The 27,324-nt window shown below is 38.1% G+C and overlaps 1 protein-coding gene across 1 annotated transcript in view; it reads left to right on the top strand.

Annotated features, from left to right (window-relative positions):
- The window catches only part of CDYL2 (chromodomain Y like 2), a 222,921-nt gene that overhangs the window by 158,139 nt on the left and 37,458 nt on the right, over window positions 1–27,324 (top strand). The window contains exon 3 of the mRNA XM_044660619.1: window positions 20,514–20,731. Coding sequence (XP_044516554.1) covers window positions 20,514–20,731 — 218 coding nt within the window. The remainder of the gene's footprint in view (window positions 1–20,513; window positions 20,732–27,324) is intronic.

Here is a 27,324-nt window from a genome sequence, read left to right as displayed (position 1 = left end):
TCTCATCACATCATGATAGGGCTAAGTTTGTTGAGGAGGTCAGGAACACAGAAGGGATGACACCATGGCCACTAGCCTGGGAGGAACTGGACCTCAATTCAGTTCCAATATACTTACCAAATGTTAAAACAGGCAAGAAAGTCACTTATAAAAATCAGGGATAAAAATTCACAGCGTCCAAATTCATGGTCTAAATTTGAGAAAATCAGGCAGACAGCACAAGAGACCCCAGCTACATTTCTGGATAGGATAATTGAGGCAGCCAAGATGTATCCAAATATGAACATATTAGAGGATACCACCGTGGACCATGTGAAAATAATTTTTGTTAGAAATTCTGTTCCCCAGGTAAAGAAGTTCTTTACAGATAATTACCCTGATTGGGAACTTTTGAGCCTGGATGAGTTAAAACAAAAAGCCACATATGTGTTTGCACAGGAGAAAGAAACGGGAAGTGATAAAAAGGATACCATAATTGAAAGCCATAGGAAGCAGTTAAGGGAGGCAAATTCTAGAGCCAATGAGAAGGAGATAAATGAAATTAAGGCAGTGGCAGCATTAAGGGCAGCAGAGAAGAATAATAACAACAGTACTTATAAGACCAGTGGCAGTGCAAACACGCGGAATCAGAGGCAGCAGTCTTGCTATGTTTGTGGCTGTATTGGACATTTTGCAAGCGAGTATAGATACAGGAAGAGATCATATGGGCAGAGATACAACAATAATAAAAATGGATTTAATCCGTTCAATAATAATTATGGATACAGGGGAAATAACTGGAGTAATGGTTTTAATCATGGAAATAGCCAGCAAAATGTGTTCCAATGCCAGAATGCATGCTGTCAAGGTGCTCAAGCTCCTAATTTGGCAACGATGCAGGATTACATACGAATGGGAGAAAGGCTGAAGTTTTGCCATGTTGTACAGGGGAATGTTAATAATGGTAACATGAATGGAGGGACAGCTTCATTATGAAGGTGTGCCTGAAGTTCAGAAGTGATTGATCAAGGTAATGGGACTAAAGTGAATGTTGATGAAATTGTATGTGTTAAAGATAATGATAATGTAATTGTGAATGATGGAAATAGTGCACTTGGTGTTAATATTGATTTGATTGATGATAATAAGAATTTAATTAATAATGGTAATGAGTTGATCAGTGTTAATTTAAATGGAATCAATGATAGTTTAATCAATGTTGTTATAACTAACACAATGTGAATGATAATTTGATGAGAATTAATGACAATTTGAATGGTGTTAATGTTAAATTATCTGAATTAACTGCTGGTAATGGTGTAAATAGTACTTTAATCAATGTTAATGGTAATTTACCCACTGGTAGTAGTAATTTAACTAGTGTTGGTAATAATTTGATTAAAATTGATGATGGTTTATATGGTGTTGATAGTAATTTGATTAGTGTTATAAATAATGGTGAGAAAAAGAGAAATAGTGTTGTAAATGGTGTTAGAAGTTCTAGTAACTGTGGAATTAAGAAGAATAATAGGAATTGTAATTTGATTAAGGATAATTTGATTGTAAATAAGAACAATGATACTAGAATAGAGGTGAAAAGGACCAATGGTTTAAAATCCTGGGAAAATTCTGTAAATTGAGACGATGTTAACTTGGATGGACAAGAAATAGCTGAACTTTGTTCTGATGTTAGTGTTTTAGCTCCTGTGTTGGAAACTTTCCAACCTCCCAATAGTACTGAACCATCCGTGTCTATGACTATTGGAGATAAGATTTGCGACCTTCTTGTCGATACTGGTGCCAGTAAATCAGTTTTGCAAAGCTTTTCTGAGAATTGTAGAGCTGTTGGAACAATGGATGTTGTTGGTGCTACAGGTGTGACTCAGAAAGTAGCTAAATTGCAACCAAAAATGGTAACCCTAGGACCCCTTTCAGTGGAGCATGTATTTTTCTGTGTTCCAAAATGTCCTATGAGTCTTTTGGGAAGTTGTTGTGTAAATTATGGGCTACTATCCAATGTACTGAATCTGGTGATATTTCTTTGCATCTCCCAGAGGAATCTTTGAAGGCCTTTCCATTGCTTTTCTTAGATTCCAGCAGTATGGAGGATGACTTAGGTACTATTTATCCAATACCTGAGGATATACCTAAGGATTTGTGATCAAGATCATCAACAGATGTTGGGTTGCTAAAATCAGCTATTCCAGTCAGGGCAAGGACAAAGGAAGGACCAGTTCCTTGTGTGCCTCAGTATCCCTTGACTACGGAGGCAATAGATGGTATTCGTCCGATTATAGAGTCCCTAATCCAACAAGGGATAATTATACCATGCTTTTTTGAGTACAATATGCTGATTTTGCCTATAAAGAAGCCAAAACCAGATGAAAATGGCCTATCTGTTTACCGATTTATTCAAGATCTAAGAGCAGTAAATGATTATGTCATCAAGACACATCCAGTTGTTCCAAGTCCAGCTGCTATAATTTCTTCCATTCCAAGACAGACTAGATATTTTACCGTGGTAGATTTATGTTCTGAGTTTTTCTCGATACCAATTCACGAGGATTCTCAAAAGATCTTTGCTTTCACTTGGGAAAAGTCTCAGTGGACGTGGACTCGTCTCCCACAAGGGTATACCGACTCACCTTCTCAGTTCTCTCAAATTCTAAATCGAGATCTAAAAATTGTTAAATGTAAAGAGAGTAAATTGGTGCATTTTGTGGATGATATTCTTTTGGCATCCCCAAATACAAAGGTCTGTCTTAGGGATAGCAAGATTCTTTTGATTGAATTGTATAAACGAGGACATAAAATCTCCAAAGTGAAGTTACAATCATCTTGCCCAGGGTGCAATATCTTGGATTTGTGTTGTCAGAGGGTTCCAGAAGTATTACACAAAAGAGAATAGCTGACATACAGAAATTGAGTGCACCTAAAACTAAAAAAACAACTTAGAGCTATTCTTGGAACTATTGGTTTCTGTAGACAATGGATTCCTGGATATAGTGAGATCAGTAAATGTTTGACAGATCTTACCAGGAATACAGAACCAGAACCTCTGAAACTAAAGCCTGAACATTGATTAGCCTTGGGTAAGCTGAAAGAAGCCATTCTATCTGCACCTGCGTTAGGAATCCCAGACTATGAGAAACCTTTTCAGCTGTTTGTCAACAAAAAAAAGGGTATAGCTTCTGGTGTGTTGACACAGACTCTAGGACAAAGTTATCGTTCAATTGGGTATTACAGCTGTCAATTAGATCCAATAGCTGTGCGAATAGTACCCTGTCTAAGGGGGTGGGGGGGTAGCAGCAGCAGCTGTGTTAGTCCAGAAGTCAGCTGATCTAGTTTTGGGATGTCCTTTAACGGTCTATTGTTCACATCAGAGAGAAGCACTAATGAGGAAGTTTAGTATTTAAGCATATTCTGACCAACGAATAGCTAAGTATGAAATTATTCTCTTAGGTAGTGAGAACATCAAGTTGAAGAGATGTAGCATACTTAATCGAGCTACTCTTCTTCCTGATTTGCCAAAGAATGTTGAACCATTACATGAATGTGTAGAGGTGATAGATCTTGTGGATATGCCTAGGATGGATTTAAAAGATACTCCACTCGAAAATCCAGACTGGGTGTTATTCACGGATGGATCATCATATTTATGTAATGGAATCAGATGTACTGGTGCTGCAGTTGTCACAGAATTTGAGACACTGTGATATGGCTTATTACCTAATAATCTTATTGCTCAGGGTGTGGAATTGGTGGCTTTGAAGCAACCATGTCTTCTAGCTGAAAGTAAAAGTGTGAATATTTACATGGACTCTCGATATGCATTTTCTGTTTGCCATGCTACAGGAACAATCTGGAAACAACGAGGTTTTATTACTGCATCGGGAAAACCTCATGCAGGAATAATTCCTCATGCAGGAATAATAACTGAGTTGTTGGAAGCGAGCCAAAAGCCAAAACAGCTGGCAGTAATTCATTGTTGGAGTCATACTCGTGGTAGAGATTAAGTCTCTAAAGGAAATCACACAGCTGATATCACTGCGAAGTATGCAGCCCAGAATGCTCCAATTAATGTAATGAATTTAACATCTATTGATTCTGATGATCTAGAGAAAGCTTATGTAGACTCAGATATCCAGAAATGGAAGGATAAATTTGGAGCTAGGAAAGAACATGGGATATGGATTACTGATACAGGAAGACCATTGTTACCAAAAGATTTGTATACCTATTTGTGTCAAGCCATTCACACAAAAGGTCATTTTGGTACACAAGCTGAGATACAAAGAGAAAATTTGAAGGCTATTATAATATTCTGGGTGAGAGTTAGTGAGAACTTGAGCTAGTGTGGGATATGTGACTAGAGAGAAGGGGATGGGCATGAGACGAGTGAACATGAGGAGTCTAAAATAACATGGAGGTGGCATGCCTGGGAGACTGGGAGGATATTGGTACTTTCGACAATCATAGGGAAATCAGGAAGAGGGATAGGTTTGGGCAGACAGGTAATGAAGTCTTGAATTAAAGTTCTATACTCAGATATTCTCTGACCTCACTTGGAGTATTTTGTTTGATTTTTGGTCCAGTAGCTGAAGAATAACACTGATAAGCAGAGGATGGAAACCAGATTGTATAAAGAAAGAGAATTGTGCCCAAGACAGTTTTAAGGATAACTAACACATAAGAGAAAGGAGGAGAATCAATCAATCAATAAATCAGTGAACATTAAGTATATACTCTGTGTCATGTACTATGCTAAGCATGTAAGCATGCAAGGTCCCAAAAGAGGCAAAAGTCAGTCCCTACCAAGAAGAGATGAATCAGGAGGCTGATAGGCACATTATGGAATTATAGAATTTGGTTTCTATAATGCCTTTGGCATTGCTTCATTGACTTTGGGCAAATAACTTGATCCTTGGTTTCTACATTTATACAATGAAGGGGTTTAATTAGAAAGTTCCTAAAGTCCCTTCCAGTTGTATAGCTCTGATTCTATGACCCCATAAATACATAGAAAAGGAACAGATGATCAATGAACCTGTTATAAGTCAACAATAAAGTACCTACTCTGTGCCAGGCAATGGGGATACAAATAAAAAGAATGAGTCAATCTCCATTCACCAGGCATGATTATTATAACGGGCTTTATAAGTATGTGAATAACTATGCACAAAATAAGCATAGAATAAATTATACAAGTCATATAAATACTAGGTGATTTTATACTAGAAAGTTTATTAGGTTTTTAATATTATACTAGAAGGTTTTTATATTAGAGTTTATACTAGAAGATTTAAATACTAGAAGGCATGAGCAATTGGGGAGTCGGGCAAAGCTTCATATACTAGGTGGCACTTGAAAATGGATCTTTAAGGAAGAGAGGGATGCTTTCAAGTGGAAATGAGGAAAGAATACATTGTGGGGGTGGATTATGGCCATTGCAAAGGAAAAGGAGTATTGTATGTGAGGATCAGAGAGAAGACCAGTTTAACTAGATTTCAGAGTTTGAGAAGGAGAAGAACAAAGCTAAAAACAATGAACTGCATTCAGATTGTAAAAGATTTTAAAGTTTGACAGTAGTTTATATTTTCTCCTAGAGGCAACAGGGGGCTGCTAGAGGTGATTGAGTTAGGGGAGTAACTTGATCAAAACTATGCTTAAGTGAAATCATGTGGGCAGCATTGTGTGAGAAGTACAAAAATGAGAAATTTGAGGCAATAGGACCAATTAGGAAGATGTTGCAGTAATTGAGGCAAAAAGTGACGAGGCCCTAAAATAATCTATGTTTAGTAGAAATGATAATAATAATAATAGTTAGTCTTAATATAGTGCTTTATGGTTGCAAAGAACTTTTAAAGTATTTTTTCATTGTATCCTCACAACAGCCCTAGAGGGTAGGGGTTAATATTTTCCTTATTTTAGAGATTAGAAAACTGGAGTAGACAGATGATGGCTTACCCAGGATTATTTAGTTAATAAGTATCTGAATCCCGATTTTTTTTTATTTTTTTAATTTTTTAATTTTTTAGAAAAATTTTCCATGGTTACATGATTCATGTTCTTACTTTCCCCTTCAACTCCCCACCCCCACCCCATAGCCAATGTGCATTTCCACTGGTTTTAACATGTGTCATCTATCAAGACCTATTTCCATATTATTGATAGTTGCATTGGTGTGGTCATTTTGAGTCTACATCCCCAATCATGTCCTCATTAACCCTTGTGTTCAAGCAGTTGTTTTTCTTCTGTGTTTCCTCTCTTGCAGTTCTTCCTCTGAATGTAGGTAGCATTCTTTTCCATAAATCCCTCAGAATTGTCCTGGGTCATTGCATTGCTACTAGTACAGAAGTCCATTACATTTGATTTTACCAAAGTGTATCAGTCTCTGTGTACAATGTTCTTCTGGCTCTGCTCCTTTTACTCTGCATCAATTCCTGGAGGTCTTTCCAGTTCACATGGAATTCCTCCAGTTTATTATTCCTTTGAGCACAATAGTATTCCATCACCAGCATATACCATAATTTGTTCAGCCATTCCCCAATTGAAGGGCATACCCTCATTTTCCAGTTTTTTTGCCACCACAAAAAGCGCAGCTATAAATATTTTTGTACAGGTCTTTTTATCTATGATCTCTTTCGAGTACAAACCCAGCAATGGTATGTCTGGTCTGAATCCAGTTTTAAAATCAGGCCTTTCTGACTCCAACACTATCCAGTGTGCCATCTGACTGATATGTGTTCATGTGGGAGAGATGTTGTGCAGGTAGTAAACACAAAAATTACTAACTCATTGAATATGTAGAGAGAAGGAAGAGTCAGGAGTTTAGGACCAAGGACAGCCATCTTGTCAAAAGGAATTTATTAAGATTTATTATGTGCTTGGTTTTCTGTTAATTGCCTCAAGGATGAAGAAAGATACCTACAGTTCCTGCCCTCAAGAAGCTAGCATTCTAAGGGTGCAAATGACATGTTAGGAAGCTAAGAAACTAGAAGAATGTCAGTATCTTCAGTAGAAACAGGGAAGTTTAGAAAAGAGGACGATTTGGGGAATCATATTATTTAATTTCCAATTAGTTTTTGGTTTGCCTCTCTTGCTAATAACTATTTTTATTGCATTATGATCTGATAAGGTTGCATTTATTATTTCTGCTTTTTTGCATTTGTTTTCCATGTTTCTATGCCCTAGTACATGGTCAATCTTTTTGAATGTTCCATGTGCTGCTGAAAAGAAGGTGTATTCCTTTTTGTTCCTATTTATTTTTCTCCATATATATTAACTATAATTTTTCTAAGATTTCATTTATCTCTCTTATCTCTTTCTTATATTTTTTGTTTGATTTATCTAGATCTGATAGGGGAAGGTTCAGGTCTCCTACCAGTATAGTTTTATTATCTATTTCCTCCTTGAGCTCTACCAGTTTCTCCTTTAAAAATGTAGATGCTATACCATTTGGTGCATAAATGTTGAGTACTGCTATTTCTTCATTGTTTATACTGCCTTTTATCAGGATATACATATATCTTGACATTTCATCCTATATAGTTTGTCCCTGTTCCCTCTAAGCATACTTCTTCTAGCTACCCTGTTGATAATAACAATTTTTAAGAGTTACCAATATCTTCTTTTCTCATAGGGATATGTCAATTGAACTTATTGGGTCCCTTAAAGAAAAAAAATTTTTTTTTCCTTGCTCTCTTAATTACCATATGGTGATTCTTTTGAGTTCTGTGTTTGGGCAGCAAACTCTCCGTTTGTCTGTTTTTTTTTCTTTCTTTATGAATGCTTGGAAGTCTTCAATTTTGTTGAATGACCATACTTTCCCCTGCAAGAATATAATCAGCTTTGCTAGTTAGTTAATTCTTGGTTGTAGACTCAGCTCTCTTGCTTTCCAGAATATTATATTCCATGCCTTCCGGTCGTTCAATGTAGATGCAGCCAGATCTTGTATTATCCTAACTGTGGTTCCCTGCTATTTGAATGACTTCTTCTTAACAGCTTGTAATTTTTTTCCTTGGTCTGGTAGTTTTTGAATTTGATTATAATATTCCTGGAAGTTGTCAGTTGTGGATTAAATGTAGGAGATGTTCTATGGATTCTTTCAACTTCCACTTTTCCCCCTTGTTTGAGAATGTCAGGACAGTTTTCTTGTATAATTTCCTGTAGGATGATGTCTAGGCTTTTTCTTTTGTCATGATGTTCCAGTAGACCAATAATTCTTAAATTGTCTCTTCAAGATCTGTTTTCCAGATCTGTGGTTGTGTCAATGAGGTGTTTCATATTTTCCTCAAATTTTTTCATTTTTTAAAATTTTGTTTGATATATTTTTGCTGCCTTGTGAAATCATTTACTTCTAGTTGTTGAATCTAATTTTTAAAGACTGAATTTCATCCCTGTCTTTTTGGTCATCCTTCTCCTTCTGGTCTGTTTTACTTTGTAGATCATCTTTCACCTTCTTTGCTTCATTTTTTAGCTGGTCAATTTGGGCTTTTAAGACATTAGTTTCTTGATTTAGATCATGTATTTCCTTTTTCCAATTATCTTTAGTCTGTGTTGATTGTTTTCTGAGTTCTTGAGTTAATTGAATTTTAAGTTCTTCCAAAGCCTGTGTCCATTTCACTGAAGTTTCTATGTTTTTCTTGATGTTCCTTTATCTTCTTCTGATCCATTTGCTTTTTGTTCAATTTCTGGATAGAAGCTGTTGATTGTGGTTTCTTTTTTCTTTTTCTATTGTTTACTCATATTTTTTTCCTTTTCTCTCCCCCCTGTAATTGGCTGTAATCTTGGTCCTCTTATCATTTTTTTTATCTGTGGGTTTGGACTATTTAGTCCTGGGAGGGTTTCTTCTCTGTTTTATTGATTAATTAGGTTAGTGGGACCTGAGATCAGATTTTCCCCAGCTGGTGATAAAAGCTAAAGAAGTGAATTTGGCTACTTTCATTATAGTCTGTGGAGGAGGGGTGTTGGAGCTTCCCTACCCTCAGAAGACTTCTTATCTGCTGTATTGATAGGATTAAGCCATGTGGGGTTGATCTGCACAGCTCCAAGTGCCCTGAGGTCAAAACCTTGAGAGAAGGTGGGGCAGCACAAGATGGAGTGTATGTTCACCTTCTCTGGGTTTCTCCCCCAGTAGCCTCCCTGCTGTCTGTGATCAGAGCCTTGAGTTTGGCACAGCTGTGCCAGCGAGGCACTCTCTCTGACTAGCAGCCCAGCCCACCTACCAGGATCTGCTGGAGACTTAGCACATTAGGTGAAGGAGGGGATCTGGGATCTTCCTCCTTTGTTTCCCCTTCCACTGGACAAATTCCAAGAATTCAGGCTTTTTTTTTTCTCTTTTTTTCCACATATCTTTTAAGTTGGGTTCAGCTGGAGGATCCCCAGCTCTGTTGTGTTGGCAGATTTGGTTTTCTGTTCCCTTGGAGCCCTTTGTCCTTGATTGGTGGTAAAAGGCTTTACGGAGGTCTGGAGCCTTGCTACTTCTATGCTGCCATCTTTCTAGAATTCAAGATTTTCTGTAGAAAAGAGGAAGATTTGGGGAAAAGAACTATGAATTCTCTTTGGGATATGTTGAATTTGGGATATCTCTGGGACATTCAATTTAAAATACCCAATATAGAGAAAGAGAACTAATGAATTCTGAATCCAAATCCAAGTGTAATTTCTCAATTTAGTTTTCTCCCCTTTTTTGTACTTAAGCTCAGAGGAGACTAATCTGTGAGTCAAAAGGTTGGAGATAATTGATTGGTAAACCCAGCGGAGCTGATATGGTTACCAAGAGAGAGAATGTAGAAAAACAAGAGGTCCTAAAGGACCTTGGATTACATGCACACTTTTGTTGATAAACATATATGTTTTTCAACAAAAGAGATGGAGAGAGAATAGATAAGAAGAGGAGGGCCAGGAGATAATAATGTTACAAAAACACAGAAATAATAGCGTATCTAGGAGGAAAGGGCAGCTATCAGAGCCAAATACAACAAACAGGTTGAGAAAGGATGAGGATTGAAAAAAAGACCATCATATTTTTCAATTAAAATACTGTTCATAACATGAGAGAGAGCACAGTTTTTGTTGGGTAATGAGGGAGGAAACCAGAGCAATAGATTGAGGATTGAGAGGAGAGGAAATGAAGACAGAGAGTGAAGACATTTTTCTAGGAGTTTGAGAAAGGGAAGAGAGGTTAGGATGAAACACAAGTAGTCTCATGAGGATTCTTTAAGTATGGAAAAGACCTGGGTATGTTTAAAGGCAATAAGGAAGGAATTAGGAATAGGGAAAGGTTGAAGATTTGAGGAGGAGGATGATAGAGGTTGTAATCTCTTGGAGAATATGTGAGAGGATAGGATCAAGAGCCCAAGATGAACTAGGAAAGCACATTTTCATAAATATCAAAAGAAATAGGCATATTCAAAAGGAAGAAAGGAATAGATAGCAACATCAAATGCTGCAGAAAGTTAAAAGACAGATTATGACTGAGATTTAGCATCTAAGAGATCATTAGTGACTTGTAGAAAATAGTTTTAGGTAAGCAATAGAGACAGAAGCCAGATCCAAATATGTAAACAGTGAATAAGTGAGCAAGCGGTGAATTGGAGGTAGTAACTGTAGACTTCTCATGCTAAGAGTTTGGCTTGGAAAAGGAGGAGATAGAGTGTTAAATTAAGGTGATGGCAATATCAATGGAGATTATGTTTTAAGCATAGGAGAACCCTGAACATGTTTGTAGACAATGGATAGTTAGTAGTAGATGGAAACTTTGAATATTAGAGGGAAAAGGAAAGATTTGGGGGTCACAGTCCCAGAGGAGATGTGAGAGGGGTAGAGTTGAGAGCACAAATGGAAAGGTTAGCTATGGTGAGGAGAAAGACCACTTAGTCCTAGGAGACTAGAACAAAGATGTAGAGAACCAGTGAAAATGTTTGAAGGTGTGGAGTGGAAAGGAGTTGAGGAAGTTTAGGAGAGATTATTTCAGGCTTCTCAGTAAAGTAGGAGTCAGAGTCACCATCTGAAATGAGTGAAAGTAGGGATGGGATTTGGGAGCTGGAGGAGAAACCTAGACCAAGAATAGTTTGTTCTGGGGAGTATGTGTGGAGTCTATCAGACATATTTGGTTGTGATTCTTAGGCTGCTATTTGCAATCTTCTTGATGATAACATACCCATTTTGGGTTATTTAACATTAGTTTGTAGGGAACTCAGTCAGCGTGATTTTCTGATTTCCATTTTTGGTGTTCAGGCACTTGGAAGTGCAAGGAGATGATGGGGTGACCCTGTGTTGAAAACTGTTGACTTAAACAGTGGTAGGATAAGAAGACAAGGAATTCAGGAGTGGAAGCTTTTTTATTAGTTAGACTAATTGTTAGACTAATTGATTAATTCTGTAGGGAGAGGAAATGAAGTCAGATCAGAGATCATAAGATGTAGAACTATAAGGCATGGTTAGAGATGATCCTCTTAATTTGAGTTTAGCTAAAGGGAAATGGGCAGCTTTGGGAAACAATGAGCTACTCATCCATCATAGATCAATGGACACACTCGTGTATATATTGGGCAAACAATTGAGTTCTCATCCTAGCTCTGTCATTAACTTTTCTAACCTTGGGCTTCTACTTTCTGGACCTCAGTTTCCTTCTTCGTCAAATGAAGTAGTCAGAGTATTGATCTCTAAGGTCTAGCTCTGATGTTTTGAGGTGACCTACCTGTCAGGGATACTAACAGAAAAGATCACTGACCATTGGGTGGGAGGTGGTATTAGAGGCTCCCTTCTTGTTCCATAACAAAAACAAACAATATGGCCAAGCTTTTAGCTTCCTTCTAATAGCTGAAGAGAAATCACTCTTGCATTGCTAACAGGGAAATGTTGGACTTATTTCTAGCCTGCTTCTCTTCTCCTTTGTGGTATAGGCAAATATCCCAAGTGGTTCTGTTGCCTGCCTGCATTAATTTCACGGGTGGCCTGCCCACTTTGGTCTCTCTTCCCATGATCACACCTCCAATGCTCCCCTACCCCATCTGTAAATTCTCCCAACATCTGTTAAGGCTTCATGTACAGTGAACTCGCAGGAGTCCTTCTCGCCTTTCTAATTTTCAGCTCTCATGCTGCTGCTGTCTGCTTTCTGGGTTATACTATAATTGAAAGGGATTGTTTTGTCAAGTCAGTTGATGACATTGAAAAAAAAATAAATTCTCTTTAAGTTGTCTTTTTGATGAGACTTTTTGAGGTAAGTTGTGCCTACCATCTGCTCTTCACTGGTTTGGCATTACAGATCTCCTTTGGTACAATGCTCACCATATTGGCCCAGAGGACTGGCTCTGATCTTTAAGGCTTCTCTCTGATAATCATCTGTATTGCTCATGTTTGCTCTCACCCAGGGCTCAGAGCCAAAGAGAATCTGAACTTGGCTCATTTTTACCTAAGGGTATTCAATCACCTCAATAAGCAACAAGCACCTAATAAACATTGGAACACAATCAGCATGGGAGGAAGGTTCTCCTATTGGGTCCAATTTACAAAAGTTGAAATGGGGCTCATAAAAGTTAAATGACCTGCCCAGGGAAGGAAAGTATGAGAAGTAAAATTAATATACAATACTTCCAGTATTATATTTAATAAGATTTATTAATAATAACAAAATTAAAAGCCTAGAGTAAAAAGCCAGCTTTCCCAGCCATGCACGTGGAAGAAGAGAGAGCAAGGGAGGTATTACAGAACTATATAAACAATAACATAAAGAAATACGTAAGTGAAAAGAGAATAGGAATTTTGGGATGAGGAAAGAATTCTGGGAGATGGAGTCCAAGGGTTCAAGATTTTTTTCCTAATTACACAAAAGAAGTAAGCATTTATTAAATATTGTCTGTGTACCAAGTGCTTTACAAATATCATCTTATTTGATCCTCATAACAGCCTTAGCAGGTAGGTGTTATTATCATCTTCATTTTACAGTTAAGGAAACTGAAGCAAATAGAGCTTAAGTGACTTCCCAGGGTTACACAGGTAATTGCTAACGATGTGTTGGTAAATATTTAACAACCAGCTCTCCCAGAGGGGGAAAATTTGTATACGACATTAAAAGGAAATAAGTAGAACTGGGAAGAATCTGGTCAAATTAGTGCTATAATATCATGGAATAATAATAGTTTTCATTTCTCTAGTTCTTTAACTTAAAATTTTTTTCTTATAGCAACCCTTAGATTAAGTTCAATTTGCATTATTAATATTTTTTAAATTTCTTTCTCAAGTCTTGGCAAACAGCACAACAATAAGTCAAGCCCTGGTTTATAGGTTGCCAATTTCTGAGGCTTAAATGCTCACCCTGAAATTTTAAACAGCTGGGTCTTCAGAATCAGTCTTCATATTTCTGAATAGAAGAGACCTCAAAGGCCTTCATAAGACTGAGCCCTGATAGCATAGTCCTCTAGGTAATCAGCTACAAATTGTTAGTCATCTGCCATTCATGGACTTGTATAAATGGGATTAAGCCTATTTGTATTTTTAAGCTGAACCACTCTAAAAGGCAGTGTGGAGTATTAGAAATACTGTTAGACCTGGTGTCAGAAGACTTGAATTTGAATCCATTCTTCATATATATAGCCTTCAGTTTCTTCCTGGGTAAAAAGAGGATACCTACCCTTCTAGGTAGTTGGGTGTAATGGATAAAGAAAGTTGGTCTTGGAGTCAAGCAAGCCTGAGTGCCAGCCTTGCCTCTGACATATACTGGCTGGGTTATCTGGGGCAAGTCATTTAATCCTTCAGTGCTCCACTCAACCCTTTAAGATCATAAATTAGAGGGAAATTGTCCTTTTGAGTTGTTTAGTGTTGGTGGAAGGACTGAATAATGTAAAATAAAACAGAGAAGACTGGTTTTACTTAGGATCCTTAAGTCAGATCACCTAAGAGTTGAACATAGAAAAATGAAAGAAGAGGGCTCAGTGGGAAACTGACACTTAGGGAAGTATTGAATAAAGAGGAAGAAATGGTCTTGGATGACCAGTTTTTTGGGAATGTCATTGAAAATTGAATTGGTCATCTATGAGTATGACTAGATGGTCTTAGAGATCTCTTCCAGCTCTGAAACTGAGTAAAATCAGCCAGAGATATTAGAGGAGAATTGAGAAGGCAAGGCAAAACAAGCCAAGAAATCCTTAAGAGTTTATTAAGTTTGGGGCACCAGGGATCCAAATAGAAACCCCAAAAAGACATTCTTTGTCCTCAGGGAACTTGCCTTCTAATGAGGGAAGACAACATTTAAAGGAAGATGAAAAGCTAGAGGTATGGGGAAGGTAATGAAGGAAAATGGGGAAATGGTAACCATATTGTGGGGGCATTGTATCGAAGTCCAGAGTCAGAGTGGAGAAAACTATGTAGTTTGGTTAGTCCGAATCCCTCCCCAAAATAGAAGCTTTGGGTGAGTCTTACCAATGGGAGAAGAGAGATAGCATGACAGAGGGGTGTTTCAGAGTAATAAGACTGAAGATAAAAATTGATGTTACAGGGTGCAGAGACCTGAGGTGCTGAGAGAAAATCCAAAATGAAACAGGAGCTGAGACAGTATTGAACTCTGTAAAGTTGTAAGTAGAGCCAGGAGAAGAATGAAGGATATTTGGTTTTCTCCTTCCTCAATCACAAAAAGGGGCTTTGGCAGGAACTCCACCAGAGAGAAAAGAATAATCAGAGTAGTCAAGGGAAGAGGGTATCAAAGAAGGGGCAGGGAATGATCCTAAACATTCATAGAGCTTGAGACAGGTTCCACCTTCAGCATAGTGGTGGTGGTTGGATATTTGGCCATTACCCTAAGGGAAAAGCTAATGGAAATGCTTCCCCAATGTGTCCTAGAACACTCCATGCAGACCTGTGATGATTTTCATTGTCCAGAATGATTCAGCAGGTTAGATTTCTAGGGAGGCAGCTTAACTCTCAGGCCCCAGGAATATGGCCTGGAACTGTTGTGCATTGCAATAAAAGAGTTAATACTCCCAGACTCTCATTGTCTGCCTTTCTCGAAGAGAAAGTACTCATTTGAGAGCTAATCTCCTAATTTGATGAGCTGTATACAAGCAATAATATAAAATCCAGACAGAATGTGCAGGCGAGTGAGGCTGACTGCTCACATTAGGAAGCTTTTCTCCCAGACCAAAGCTGGAGGTTAACCATAATGAATTGACTCCAATCACTCAAAGCCTTTTAATTAAACAATTTCATTTCCTTTAGAGAGAGAGCCTAATATCAAAGATAGCATGCTGGGCTTGGCATTGGGAAAACCTGGGTTCAGATCCCACCTCAGAAGGATAGACCTGTGGTCAGAAAGACCTCAGGTTCAAATTCTGTCTCTGACACTAGCCATTTGACAATGTGCAAGTTATTCAACCTCTAAGAATCTTAGTTACTCCCTTGCTATAATGAGGATAAATATATCAGGAGCATTCTGCTTTGAAAGGTCATGGTGAAAGGCAAGAACCAAATGACATCATATATCCAAGATTTTATTCATCACTACATAAATATCATTTTGGAGGATGAGGGGAGTAAATCTTGGATTTTATAGATTTTTGGGAACTCCCACTGTGGAAATGACCTCTATCAGTTCAGATCAATAGCTGCCTATCAATATATCAAATATATTGATATATATCAATAAATATCAATATCAATATCAAATAGCTATCTTACAGAATTGCCTGGATGGCCATGCAGTTTGTGTATGTTAGAGGTAGCACTTGAATCCATGGCTTCTTGATGCCCAAAATATGTCCTTCTATCCTCCGTGTTTTGCTATTTGTCATCATTACTTGGATATTTGTTATTTGTCATCATTACTTGGAAAGAGGTGAAATATTTTATATAATTTCAGGAGAGTTGTTGATTTCTGATGAGTCATATCAGCACGTAGTGTCATTAAAGTGATAATGAGTCTGAAAGGAGACTGACCAAAGAGGAGTTCAAAATAGACATTAATGAGATGGTATTGTAAGAGCAGTAGGTTAAATCTTCCCCTGTTAAACCTAGGTTGCACTCTCTCACACACACCCAGAATCAGGGGAAAGAGTAGATACATATATAGTGAAACATGCATTAGGCAATATGTGTGGCTAAAGGAGCTTATTTCTGAGTGAGACTAAGACTCCAGTGGGTGTCCTTTCTCTTCTCATGATATCCTCATTCTGTTTTTCCTGGGCATAGCATCTCTGCCAGGCATGGCCCTCCTCAGACCCATTCTATGCCTAGTACAGCATCCCTTACTGGGCAAGTAGCTCCACTAGAAGACATTGTAGCCGGTAGTGGTGGAGGGAGAGGAAAAAAATAATCCTTTCTACTTTCTAAGTGTTGGAGTGATTTTTCTGTTTGAGAATGAGGATTTTCTTCCAGAAATGATATTCTTCTTCCCAAAGCTGCTTCCTGCCTCCACAGATTCTCTAGAGAATGTTTTGCTTTTAAAAGGCCAATTTATGACAAAACAATGGTTAGCTACCATATAATTTCATAAAGTTTAATTGAAGAACTCCTTCATACATCCTAAAGGGGTTAAAAAAGTATAAATATTTTTTTCTATTTCCTTTAAAATCATAACACCACATTCTTTTTTTTTGCTCCTAACATCATATAATCTAACCAAATGAGCTGGATGAAATCAGTTAATCAAATCACTAATCCCCAGTCAATACCACCATCATTACCACCCCACCCTACCCCAAACACTATATAAATATTGAATTGAATGATACCATAGGCAGTAACACTTTGGAAGTGTTCTTTCTCTACAGTTTTCTTAGAAAATTTGAGCTATCATTTACCTCATCACTATCTACCTTCCACTCTCTACTTACCTGTGTGTATGATGTCTCTCTCCAGGTCCCTTCTCTCAGTTAAATGTAAATTCCTTTCATCTTTGTATCACTAATGCTTAGGGCAGGGTCCTCACATAGGTTAATAAATGTTTATCAAATGTAATTTGTTGAATTGTTTTGATGTTCAGTCATTCAGTTATGTCTTCTTCTTGGGCATTCGATAATTCTCAACATCAGAAGTTTTTTTCCAATGAATCCATCCTGTCTTTTTATTATGTGGCCAAATTATTTAAACATCATCTTTAGTATTTGTCCTTCCAGAGAACAGTCTGAATTAATTTCTCTAAATATTGACTTATTTGATCTCCTTGTCGTCTAAGGAACTTTCAGAAGGACTCTTCAGCACCTCATTTCAAAAGTGTTTATTTTCTGGTGCTCAGCTTCTCTTATAATCCAATTCTCACATCCACACATCACTACTATTAAACAATTACAATGTGTATAGTCTTGTTTTTAGTTTTATAGGACGTATAAAGAAATGTGCCCACTCTCAAGGATCTCAAAGTTTAGGAAGGGAAGTAGGATAGAAAGAGGGTCAATAGATTGATTCCTAAGTGTGATCCCAACTCTTAAGTTCTCACAGAAGGGAAAAATCATGGTAGACTGGAAAAGTTAGGGAAGGATTCATAAAGGCTGAAAGTTTAAATTAGTTCTAAAAATGGAGCAGCTTCTCTTGAAGTCCTATAGAACAGGTTAGATTCCTTCTGGCATGTTCCAGTCCAAATGCCAATATTATGATCCAATTTTTACCTTCTTTCCCATTCTTCTAAACTAGTTCTGTTTTAGCTGCAAAAATTGACATTGGGAGAATAGTAATAACAGCAATGATAATAATAACAGAGAATGAAGAGGAGTATGAGAACAAGGAGAAGAAAGAAGGGTAGGAAAGGAGGAAGAAAAGGAATTGATATTTTAAAAAAGAATTATAATCCTTTAAAGGTATTCTTGACATTTATCTCTGTTGCCTTTGGCAGGCTATTTAACCTTTTTAAATTTGTTTCCTCATTTGTAGAAATGAAGTTGGTGCTTGTACTACCTACATTATAGGAATATTATGAGGAAAGAACTTCATAAATTTTATAGTGGTATAGAAATCCAAAGTACTCCTCCACCTGTTTCTCCTTCATCTTCTTCTTCTCCTCTTCCTCTTTCTTTTCCTCCTCCTCCTCTTCCTCTTCATTCTGCTTCTCTTTCTTCTCTTCTTTTCTTCCTCCTCCATCATTATCATTGATATTACTACCACTACTACTACTACCACCTTCTGTACCCCCCCACTACAAAATTTTCTCTTGTCATCCAGCACTTAAATTTAAAAGGAAAAGACCTTTTAATTCAGAATAAAGGTGAAAACTTCTCATATAGGTGGTTTCCCCTTGAATACAGTTGTTTTGTTTTCAGCATAGAATGCTGTTCCCGGTTTTCTCCTCTCCTCCTCTACAGTCAGCAGTCTAAGGAGATTTCAGGATGCTGTACTAAGTGACTCATGTCAAAGCTTCATGCCCATCTGATTTGGGCAGAAGTGAAAATGCTATTTAGGACAGAAACATCTGAGTACTTATCAGATTGGTGTAGAACAAGCAACATGGATTCTCCATGTTTAAATGTCTTTCTTGCTTTATCTACAAAATAGCTAGTGGAGACTACTTCCTATAAAGAAACTGTAAATGATCCTTATATAACAGTCCTAGTGATAGATGTGTGAAGCAATAGCAGGCATTGGTGAAACCTCCTACATGAATGGTAAGGATGAGTTTACTTAGAGACTGCTTTTATGACCCTGCAGCTGAATGTATTGAATCTGCTAACAGGAATAAGCATCTCACTTATCCCCGCCTACTATCACTGAACAATGATTGGTTTCCCTCAATTATTAGATTGTATAATGACTTCAAGAGTAATAAACTCTGAGTTCTATTTCTGACTGACATTTGTTGGATTAAAACTAGAAGATTAACAACTATAAGTTGCCTTCAATAGTTGCCAGGTGAATCTCTAACTGACAAACTTTCCCTTGGAATACTGAGAACAAAGCAGGTCTGTATTGGTTTCTTATATCAACTAATTTAATGATAATAAGGTAAAGGAGAGGTTGGGGTGAATAATGAGGAAAGACGGATTAAAGATGAAATCCTAACCCTTATCTAATATATTGATTGTATACCAAATCTTCAGTAGATCTAAAGCAGTTGATATCTTGAAGCCTGCCTGGAAGAATGCCTGTCATGATTGCTGGATGCTTATCTCAGTCCAGGATGATTTTGCTTTGTAGTTGATCTTCTTGTTGATATTTATATCGGTATATTGATGTTGATTTATAGATGTTGTTTGATGATCAAAGTTGGATGCTGATGCACACAGAATAGTCTATGAGCAGCTTAGGCAGCTAACCCTAGCTAAGAGATGATCCTGAGATGACCCTTTTCTTCCACCAGTATCTCAAGATTGAGACCCTGATGTTCTGAGTTTTCCTGTTTTTATAGGCAAATCTCAACTGACTTTTGGTCTCATGCCAGCTCAAATGCCCTCCCTGCATTCTGTGTTCCAACCTAGTAACTGGCAATCCTGCTGGGCCAAAATGGCTTATTACAAAAGTATTTACATTCCTCTGGCTTGTCACTAGAGGAGCAGCTTATTTGGGGCTTTCTACCTAGTACATTTCTATTTGAGATGAAAGGATTTGGCAAAGAAACTTTTATAATGGTGGACAAATTCTTTTTTCTCTCTGGGCCTCCATTTCTTCCTCTGTACAATGATGGGGGATTAGATCATTATGGTTCCTTCTATGGCAGCTAAGTGGTGCATTGGAAAGAGCACCAGGCTTGGAATTCGGAAGATCTAAGTTCAATGCCTACTTCAGACACTTACTAGCTGGGTAAATCACTTATCCTTGTTTGCCTCAATTTCTTCATCTGTAAAAATGAGCTAGAGAAGGAAATGACAAACCGTTCTAGTATCTTTGCCAAGAAAACCCCATGGATTTTACTGAACAACTAAACAATAACAAAAAAAGATACTTTTCAGCTCTCACAGTCTGTGTTCTATAACACTTTCTCCATAGATCTCCCCTTCTGTAGGTTCTCACTACCATTTTCCTCTTGTGGTCATTAGGGTGAGGGTAGACAGTTTTTCAGGCAAGGAAACTTAATTAATCTTAATATATTCCACATACTCAATAATGTGACCCAGCCAGAGGAATTGTTTGTTCTCTCTTTCTCCAACACCAACCAGGACTTCAATAAATGCCAACAATTATATGATTCTCACCTGCTGTTCCTCTTTCCTTGCCTCTCCTTCAATAGGCTTCACACCAATACAATAAAGGTAGAGACTCCACCTCACTTGCAGTAGTTTAGAGCTAATGCACAAGTATGTCTAATCCTTTTAATTAGCTAAAGTTCTTGTCTCTAGATCAGGAGTTCTAAGGTTTTTTGGTTTGTTTGTGAATCCCTTTTGCAGTCTGGAGAAACCTGAGGATTTTTTCTTAGAATAATAGTTTTAAATGCATAAAACAAAATATGTAGGAGATCAGTTATAATATAATAGAGTTACTAATATAGTTATCACAATATAGTTATACTTAAAAAAATTCATGATCCCCATGTTAAAAACGTCTGCTTTTAATTCTTCTAAGTCCTGGCTATTCAGTATATTCATATCATATTTCATTTGTTTTGAATTTGAAAGGTTCCACTCTGACCAATGGAGGTTTACACTTGCATAGTCCTGTGAAGAGGAAACTTGAAGGGGACAAAGATTACGTCTTTGATAAGAGGCTCAGGTATAGTGTCCGTCAAAATGAGAGCAACTGTCGGTTTCGAGACATTGTGGTGAGGAAGGAAGAAGGATTCACCCACATTCTGCTATCCAGCCAGACTTCTGACAACAATGCTCTGACACCTGAGGTAAGAGGGAAAACCCTAAGGGGGTAATGGACTTATCAAGGCTCAGGATGTCCATTGACACTTTGATCAAGACTTCAATCTAAGTAGCTTTTTTTCCTTAGTTACACTTAGCAGTGTCCATAAGGGGAAAGACAGTTGACTAGTGAAAAAACAAATAAACTAAACACATCAAGAGATTGCGGTATTTTTTTCACTTAAACAGGATCTTAGAGGTCCTTTAGACCAACCCATGACTAGTTAGGAAACCTTTCTATAAAATTTCCAACAAGTGGCCATGCAGCCTACATGTCAGAACCTCCTGTAATGGAGAATTCACTCTTTTCTTTCTTTGACAGCTCTTCAAAGAATTTTTTTCCTTTATTAAAAGCCTAAATCTGCCTCTCAGGTCAAATCTAGAAGCATTTATTAAGCACCTACTATATTCCAGGCACTGTGATAAGTGTTGGGGATACAAAGACAAATGAAATTCCTTTTCTCCAAGAACTCATAGCCTTTGGCACCTTCCATCCATTATTCCTAATTCTCTCCTATGGAGCCAAGTGAAGCAAATACATTCTGTCTTCCCTCTGACAGCCCCTTAAATAATCTAAAATGGTGGTCACATCTCTTCTTAAGAGCTAAACATTCTCAGTTTGTTCAATTGATTCTTACTTGAAAATGATCTTTAGGCTTCTCACCAACATGGCCCCACTTCCCTTTGGACATAGAATCACAGAGACTCAGAATTGGAAAAGTCCTTAGAGTACATTTAGTATAGCCCTCACCTGAGCAGGTACTCCCTCTAGTCATTCCTTTAATTAATAAGCATTTGTGAAGTACCTACTATGTGACAAGCAGCTGTGATGAGTGTCAGAAATACAAAGAAAGGTAAAGGACACCTCCATTCTCAAAGAGTTTACAGTCTAAAAGGGGAGAGAACATGTAAACAATGATATACATACTATATATATATATATATGTATGTATGTATGTATGTATGTATGTGTATATATATGATAGATTGGAATAAACAACTAAGAGACATCCAGACTTTGAAGACCTCTAGAAATGACAAACTCATTACTTCTTGAGGTGGGTATATTCTTCCTATGAATAGCTCTAATTGTTAGGAAGTTTTTCCTTACAGCAAACCAACACCTTTTATTTATTTTAGTTCACTCCTCTATGACCAAACAGATTAGGTCTAAACCTTTCTTCCACATGACATCTTTTAATTTCTTTAATTTTGTCCTGAGGTCTAAACATGCTCAGTTTCTTCAACTGCTTCTTGTATGTCATCATCTTGAGATCTTTTACCATTCTGATTATCCTTCTATAGATTGTCTTCAGTTTTTCCTCAGCTGAAAATCATCTGAAAAATGTGGCTGTACTGAATACAAAACTATTTACTGCATTCTGAACATATGCTTCGTTAAATAGAATCTGAGACCATATCAACCTTCTGTCTACTTACTTTTCTGAAGACTCTCATTGAGCTAGAAGTCACAAACTTTTTCTGGCCATCTCCCTCTCCCTAGACATTTTGCAGTTGCTATTATATTTTGTACTTAAGTTTAAGACTTAACACTTATCCCTATTGATGTGATTAATAATCCTATTAAATTTGGTTCTAGATTGTCAAAATCTTTTTGAATCCTAATGCTGTCATCTAGTGTCTTAGCTATATCTCCAAGTTTCCTGCTGTCTGAAATTTGACAAACTAGCCTTCATCTAAATCATCGGTAAAAATGCTGAACAGAACAGGATCAAGGAAAACCATTCAGGGAAATCTACTAGAGACCGCCCTCCCTCCAAGTTGACATTGTCAAGTTTTTATTTTTTCTAAGTTCCTGATCCTGATTCTTTTCCTTTGGATTCTAAAGGGATATTAATTACATTCTTTTCTGTGGTCAGGGGAGAAATCTATTTCCCCAAAATTCTTCTTTCAAAGATTCTCTCCTTTAAAGTGGGAAGAGTGGGAGAGAAGAGTATCCCAGCAATGGCTAACTTGGCTGCTGCTCAGGAATATCACAGGGATATATCTGGGTGTGATTTGATTCAAATCAATTCCCAACCGACCCCAAGATATACCTCTTCATAAAACTGAGATTCTCCGCTGTGGGCAGGTCAAGCTCTCTTAAGTATTTTCAAATACCCTGTCCTCGAAGCACAGTTTAGTGGAGAAGAAGCATTGAGTAGCAAGAAGAGACTAGAAGTCGTCAGAATACCTAGATTTGAGCCAATTCCTAGATTTTGGCCAAGTCACCTTCATCTTCTAGTCTTTAGTTCCTTCCTTGATAGTGTGTGGTGAAAATGAAGGGATGAAGGTAGGAAGTTAGGATGGATAGGAGAAAGGGGAGAGGAAGGTAGAGGAAGGGAAAGGAAGGTAGCTGTCCCCAGCCCCAGCAGGGGGACATTGACCAGGGCCCTTCAGGGGCTCAAATAAATGATCAGAGAGCAACTTTAGGGTTTAGAATAGCTAGGTTTTATTTTAATTGGAAAAGGGAAGGTCTAGGGAAAACTAGGAGCTAGGAAGAAAGGGGAAAAGGCACCAAGAGAGAGATCAGGGTCTCAGGGTAGAGAGAGCTCCAGGGTAGAGAAAGTCAGCCAGCCTCCAGAGTAGAGAGAGCTAGGGAGAGCTCAGGGTGGAGAGCTGAAAAGGCACCAAACTTTCCCTTTTATACTTTCCCTGACACCTCCCACAAAGGAAGTGGGAAGTATCAGGGGAAGTTGTAGCAGAGAGTCCTGGGAGTTGTAGTCTTCCAGGGCTTATAACAGTTTCAAATGACACAATAGAAAGGATAAGGTAAACTAGTTACTTTCTCTATTTCCTTCCAGCTTCAATGTCCTGTAATTCTGATTCTACTCAAACTACATCAGCTTCTATTTACAGGAGTCTTCCCAGTAAATCTGAGACTTGTTTCATTTAACTCATCTTCAAATTTTCTTAGGAATGACAAATAGAGTACTATATTACCAGTGTGAAGGTCTATTTGGCCTTGTTTCTGACCCTTCCCAGTCTTCTCTCTAACCACACTTCCAACCTGAATCAGTTTTTTTTGCTTTCTATAAAAGGTCTATAAGAGAGAACTCCTCCATCTTCTGGCCCAATTCCCCCTTGGGAACAGTGGCCTTGAACTCTTCCCATAGAACTGCTTCTTTGTTCTGTCAAAAAGGTAAGCGGTGGTCAAAGGAACCACCTAGAACCTCTCTTGTTCTTCCCAATGCCTAATTCAGACTCCAAGGCCAAAGGAGATTTGAGTCAATTCATATGGAGTCTCATCCCCGTGGATGTAACATGGAGCTCAGTATTAGAGTTCTCAACCTTGAGTGGTTCTCTAGATTGCTTCTCTATGTTATCATTCAGGAAAACTACAGATATATTTATTTTGTCCACTTCTGACAACCATTACACCCTACTGCAAAGTACATCCCCGTGCCCTCACCCCTATTCCAAAGCACCGCTTGGTCTCCCTTGGCTTTAGATCCATTAATTATAGATCCTGAGTAAGGCTGTATTTGTTGTAGGTGGGAATCTGTAGATTAGATCTCTTTGGAGTGGGTTTAACAAAGTGTTAGTCTTTCATCCAGAGTAAGATTTCTAGGAAGAAAGCACAATTTTGAAGGCCTGGGAATTGTGGTTCTCTCTCAGTTCAGGCCTGCTTCCAGTGCTTTTCATTCACCTATAGTTCTTGGTGCCTAGTTAGCCTGGTGGCCTTAAGGTGACAGGTGAAATGTACTGTGACTCCAGTTCACCCAGAGCTACCTGTGGATGAACAAGGTCAAATCAATGGACATTTAAATGAACAATCAGAATCCATCTCATTTTTCCAAGTTAGTCGGTTAATGGGTTTTTAAACATAAACAAATATTGCCCATATGCCCATTTTTCCTTCATAACCAATGACTGTTACTTATTTAAAATCAGTAATACGTCTTTTTTAGGATAATACCCCTTATTACTTGTTGGGATTATTTGCAAGCTGTTTGGCCTTTGAAAAATTGCTTTCCCCCCTAGATTTAGTTTCCTCATTAGTAAAATAAGGGCACTGAGCTACATGATCTCTAATGTACCTTCTAGTGCCAACATTCTGATATTCTTAATTAGCAATTTAATTCAATTCAGCTCATTTCAATAGTAAAATTTAAAGAGTATTGTCTTGGGGTTCAGATAACCTTACAAAGGAGACCTGGTTCCGCTATTTACTAGTAGGTAGAATGGTAGAGTGAGTAAACCTTCGGACTTGGAATAAGAAAGACATTAATTCAAATCCTGACCCATACACTTATTACCTGGTCAACCCTGGGCAAGTCATTTAGCCTCTGTTTGCCTCAGTTTCCTCATCTATAAAGTGAGAGATATGAGATAATGTTTATAAAGCACTCTTCAAAATACTTCTATGCATGATTATTATTGCTGTTTTTTAGCTCTATCAGCCAGGGCAAGTCTCTTACAGATGAAGAAACTGGAACCTCACCAGCAATGTTAAATTAATGGTAAAACCAAGAAACATGGAATCTGAAGAGGAAACTTTTTTCCTGATAGGAGCAATCAAAGAAAGCTTCTTAGAAGCCATTTGAGATAGTCTATAAAGGACAGATAAGAAAGAGGAGGAAAGAAGGCATTTTAGATAGTCAGAATAGCATCAGCAAAAGTGTAGAAGTAGACCTAAAGGGCAGAGATTTATTCAATTTGTCTAGAGAGAAAGAAGAAAGAAATAAGCATGTATATACTGCTATGTACCCAGCATTATGCTAAGCACTTTACAAATATTATCTCACTTGATCCTCATGATAGCTCTGTGAGATAGGTAGTGTTATTAGTCCCCCTTTTTATGGTTGAGGAAACTGAGGCAAGAAGTAGTTAAGTGGCTTGCTGAGGGTCTCACAGCGAGTTAATGTCTTAGGCAGGATTTGAACTCAAGTATTCCTGATTCCAGGCACAGTGCTTTATCTACTGAGCCACCTAGCCCCCCAAGTAGAGAATATAGATAGACCCCAAGGCTGAGAAGGTAGGCTGATGCCAGATTATGGAATGACTTGAATACCATGGAAAGGAGGTTTTTGTAATATTTATGGGACAGTAGGGAGTTGTGGAAGACATTTGAGCCAAGTGTGGGCTTTCTCACACATGAAGTACAATCTTTGTTTATTTTCACCTTTTCCAGGAAACAACATATTTTTGAAAATTGACTGTTTTGTGGGATCATTCAATTACAATTCAACAGAAATTTATTAAAAACGCACCATGTACAAAACCCTGTGCTCATCACTAGGGACACAAAGGGACCATTTTCTTTCAATAAAATACAGTATCCCAAAAGTTTTAGTGTGGTTTTAAGCTTTAATAGCTTTATTAAGTTTTAATGGCTTAAAACCCCATTAAGACTTTTTGAACACCTTGCATGGGATCTGTGTTGACATTTTCATAGCTGTGTTCTCTGTGGATTTCTACAGAGGATGGGTCAGAAGACATAGGACAAAGAGGTATTAATTAAGAGGGAAGACTCTTTGATACCCATGTAGTTTCAATTTCATTCTTGTCTGAGATTTACACCAAATTCAAACTAAAATTCTATAAGGATTGCCCAAGGAAGTCATCAGTTCCTGGAATTGGGCCATCTGGCCTCAGGCTGTATTTTCTTTAGCTATGGACCCTGGCCCTGCACCCTGGGCCCCTTAGTAGGGCACTGGCTTTACATACCCCAGATTTGTGAAGCTGGCCAGCCTCCTGTCCCCAGCATCCAGCAAACAACTTTGAGGCAGATCGTGGAGCAGATGGCTGAGGGTTGGGGAGGAAGAATCTTCTTTCCTCTATATTCATTAGGATTTATTCCTGACTCTCTTTCAAAGGCATAATATTAACTACATGGAAATGTGAAAAAAATTATGCCACATTGCATGTGGTTCCTCAGATTTTTTATAGGCCATATTTTCATTAATTGGAATCGCTGGCCAGTTATGGCATGACTGAATGATAAACAGCAGCAGCACTTCAAGTTTATACAGTACTTTAAGCTTTGCAAACTCTGGTTTGCATCCAGCTCAGGATTCCATGGAAGTCAGATAGAGAGAGAGAGAGAGAGAGAGAGAGAGAGAGAGAGAGAGAGAGAGAGAGACAGAGAGAGACAGAGAGAGACAGAGAGAGAGACAGAGAGACAGAGAAAGAGAGAAAGAGACAGGCAGAGAGAGACAGAGATGGAGAGAGAAAGAAGAAGAGAGACACACACAGAGAGAAGAAGAGAGAATGCGAGACAGAAAGAGAGGGTGAGAGGGAAGGAGAGACAGAGAGTCAGAGAGGGGGAGAGGAAGAGGGAGAGGAAGAGAGAAGAGGAGAGAGAGAGGGATGGAGAGACAGAAAGAGAGTGAAGGAGAGACAGAGAGTCAGAGAGGGGGAGAGGGAGAGGGAGAGGAAGAGGGAAGAGGAGAGAGAGAGGGATGGAGAGACAGAAAGAGAGGGGGGAAAGACAGAGAGAAGGAGAGAGAAGGGGAGAGAAGGAGGAAAGGAGAGAGAGGGAAAGAGAGAGAGAGGGAGAGAGAGAGAGAGAGAGAGAGAGAGAGAGAGAGAGAGAGAGAGAGAGAGAGAGAGACAGAGAGAGAGAGAGAGAGAGAGA

This window comes from Gracilinanus agilis, chromosome 2, assembly GCF_016433145.1.
Source record: "Gracilinanus agilis isolate LMUSP501 chromosome 2, AgileGrace, whole genome shotgun sequence".
NCBI classification, from domain to species: domain Eukaryota; kingdom Metazoa; phylum Chordata; class Mammalia; order Didelphimorphia; family Didelphidae; genus Gracilinanus; species Gracilinanus agilis.
Note: the sequence above shows the minus strand (reverse complement) of the source record. Positions and strands in the feature narration are given on the sequence as shown.